Raw genomic sequence first — 3,771 nt, forward strand, 5'->3', positions numbered from 1 at the left:
AAGAAAAGAACAGTGAAGCAATCCTGCAGGTCTCTTTTTCTCGCCTCCCTCTCTATATCCCTTACCCTCTCCATGTCACTTATCCTTTAAAATCATAATCATAATCATAAACCGAAAAGGTGTGGAAGTTACACTGAATTTCTTATTTCAAACAGTTGAAGTGTCTCACCTAAAAGTGCCACTATGACTATAAAACTGGCCCTTTGAAATTAATATAATCAATGATTGTGGAATTGGCCAGTATATAAGGCCTGTAAATAGAAGTCTGCTAGTAAAATTTTAGTATTCAATCTCATAAACTTTTTTTTTGTTTTGATTTAAATTTTTTTCATTTATTTGATAGACAGAGAAACATTGAGGGGGAGGAGAGATAGAGAAGGAGAAAGAGACACCTGTATATATGCTTCACTACTTGTAAAGCTTCCTTTCTGCAGGTGGGAACCGGGATTTGGAACCCAGTTCCTTGCACATCATAATGTCTGAACTCAACCAGGTGTACCACCACTCGGCCCTTTCATACACTTTTTTTTTAATAACACCAGTTTCATCTCAGAAATATAAATTGGATGTACTTCCTCTTATTGAAATGCTGGGTTTCCCCCATTGTCTTCATAGAAGAGAGTGAACAAAGCATCCACTACTATACTGCCTACCCAGTTACATGCATCAAGTATTCATGAGCAGAGGTAACATTAAGCATCTTTTCTGCTTTTCAGGTCCAAACTGCTTTGCAGAAACGGCAGTCATCCCCGCCGCAGGGAAGTGAAGACAGACGAGTGCACCATCTGTCACTGCACCTACGAGGAGGGCACATGGCGGATTGAGCGGCAGGCCATGTGCACCAGACATGAGTGCAGGCAGATGTAAGACTGGCCCAGGACTGACTGCACACACCCTGACGTTTTTCTAGGATTATTTTATTGACGGGAACACTCTGAATGACTCTGGAGAACCGCAATCAATCAAAAGGAGAAGACTTTTGATGAGGGATCATGGAAAATTGTTGGTACTTTGCTTTTCTTGGTAACAGTAATTACTACAAGAGAAGGACATGGATACATTTAAAAACAGCCACAAAGACTCTCTGGGCATACAGTCCCTCTCTGAATAAATGTGCTATTTTCACAGTAAGTACACTAAAGTGCACTATTATATATGAAATGTATTTCTATAATCCCTCTACTAGAGAGCTTCTATAAATGTTTTCTATAGATACAGATTAAAAACGCTGTGTTGTCAACCATCCTCAGTGTGTAGCTGTGGAATCTTTTCAATTCTGATTCTATCTATCACATGAGAATACTGGTGTTTGCCTGCTCTCCGTAACACCTTGAAATAGTGCACCCTTTTTATAGACTGCAAGACAGCAAACAGAACAGATTTCTACTTGTTGCTTATCCATATTCTGTTTCTCTGAGAGGTACACCTATATGCTTATCCTTAGAGGACCCCAGTTAATGCATGTAAACATGATTCTTTCTTGTGATAACTTCCTTCATCATCTCCATTCTCAAGCCGTTTGGGAAATGTAGGACCAAGATAACTAACACACTTTTTTTTTTTCTGTTCACTTAAAACTCCTGTGTTTTGGGCCTTAGATAAGCACATACATATATTTCATTTTCACTCACATTGTGTTATCTTCTAAGCATGACTTAAATTTGCATTATTTTTCCATCACATTGAAGAAGGCAGTAAAATAGATCAATCCCTCTTTGGAGGAGAATTTAGCAAAACAGAATTCCAACAAGCCTATACCTGCAGTCTGGTCTTAATGTGGCACAAACAACTCAGATGTTGCTCAGTGGACTCAAAGTTTCTCATTGGAATAATCATCTAGCCCTTCAAAAGGGCCTGAGTGTTAGCTGTCTCAGTCACCCCTTAGGAGCAGAGTGAGAAAGCATTTCTATTCAATTATGCCCAAGCTACAGAGCTGAAGTTCACATGTGCTGTGCAACTTTCTGTGGTATGTAACTACAAACTGTATATAATTATGAACTGACTCCATTTCTCTGCATTTACATAAGGAAGGAAATAAGCCACTGCTGATGTGATTAATACATAGTAAAGAATATTTCTGCCAGAAGTAGCACACCCTGTGGAAAACACTCATTACCATGTACAGGGATCTGGGTTCAAGCACTGCTTGCCCACCTGCATGGAGGGAAATCTTAAAAGCAGTGAAGGGTGTCTGTAGGAGTCTCTCTTCTTTTTTCCTCCAGATTTCCCTCATTTTTTCTGTCCCCCTCAAAATGAAAAAACAAAAAAGCCATCAGGAAATGTACATTTGCTGTGCAGGCACAGAGCCCCAGCAACAACCCCGGTGACAATAAAAGATGAATATTTGTACCTATATCAACCATATTAACACATAAAGCACTGATGAAAAACACTAGTTTAAAGAAGTATAGAGTGAAAAAAGCAGAACAGTAATCATTGTTCAAAGCCTTTAACTTTTGTCCTCCATACACTATATTTTCTAAAACTTTGAACTAAGTGCTTATCAAGTATAGCATTGTGATGATAAAAAAGAAAGAAAGAAAGAAAGAAAGAAAGAAAGAAAGAAAGAAAGAAAGAAAGAAAGAAAGAAAAGAAAGGAGCAATGCATGGCTTTTTGCCTAAATGGACTTTGGGTCTCTGGCATAATATGAATTAGAAGACATTGTAGTGGGAAGTAAACTAGAAGCTGGCAAAGGAAGGTTTATAAAAGTTTTCTAAAAACAAAAACAAAAAGCAGAGAATGCACAAGAAAAATCAGCATTGCAGAGGGAAATATTCAGTCATTCAAGATTAAGAGTCAAGAGAAGCTGAAACATATGTTAGTATTTAAAAAATTAAACTACTCTGGAGTTTAATAAATGTAAAACTGTCACTAAGTCTTAAAGATATTTATTATCTGGGGGCGGGCCAGGTGGCTTCACACATAGTAGGAAGCACGAGGACTTGCGATTCCAGTGTGTGTGAGTCCTGCTCCCCACCTGCAGGGGGGGGGACACTTCACAAGCAGTGAAGCAGGTCTGGCACACAGATGTGTTTTTCTTCCCCTGCCTCCCCCTTCCCTCTCAGTTCCTCCCTGTCCTATCCTATAAAATAGAAGAAATGCCTGCCAGGAGCAGTGAATTCATAGTGCTAGCACTGAGCCCCAGTGATAGCCTTGGAGACATAAATAAATATTTGCTTATGTTTTAAGTTTATCACATTTATCAAGAACACATTGGTTCTCTTGGACTCTGCATTTGAAAATGTTCTTGAAAACACTCTAGGAAAGTATTACCAGGGGCTGTGTGGTGGCAACCATTAAAATGCACTAGTTACTATGCTTAAGGACACTGGCTGGAGCCCTATACCTTCACCTGTGGTGGGGGAGAGGAACTTACCCTCTCTTTTAGTTTCTATCACCCAATTTCTCTTTGTCTCTAATATACTTTTTTTAAAAAAATGAAAAAATAGTCACCAGGAGAGGTGGATTCTTCATGAGGGCACCAAGCTCCAGCTATAATCTTGGTGACAATAATTTTTTTAAAAAAGGTTAAAAAGAAATTATTAACTAGTTGCTCTCAATGTAATCAACTTTTTAATCTTTACAGTTTTTACATTAAAAGACAACTCTGCAGGGGCCAAGCGGTAGTGCACCTGATTGAGCACATGTTACCATGTGCAAGGACTCCAGTTCAAGCCCCCAGTCCCTACCTGCAAGAGAAGGCTTGACAAGTGGTGAAGCAGTGCTGCAGGTGTCTCTCCCTCTCTGTCTTCCCCTTTCTTCTCAATTTT

At 39.2% G+C, this 3,771-nt stretch overlaps 1 protein-coding gene across 1 annotated transcript in view; it reads left to right on the forward strand.

Moving 5' to 3' along the window:
- LOC132532690 (protein cordon-bleu-like) overlaps window positions 1-867 on the forward strand; it is a 93,389-nt gene extending 92,522 nt beyond the window's left edge. The window contains exon 3 of the mRNA XM_060170996.1: window positions 717-867. Coding sequence (XP_060026979.1) covers window positions 717-867 — 151 coding nt within the window. The remainder of the gene's footprint in view (window positions 1-716) is intronic.
- The last annotated feature ends 2,904 nt before the right edge of the window (window positions 868-3,771 follow it).

Source organism: Erinaceus europaeus, chromosome 14 (genome assembly GCF_950295315.1).
Source record: "Erinaceus europaeus chromosome 14, mEriEur2.1, whole genome shotgun sequence".
Taxonomy (NCBI): domain Eukaryota; kingdom Metazoa; phylum Chordata; class Mammalia; order Eulipotyphla; family Erinaceidae; genus Erinaceus; species Erinaceus europaeus.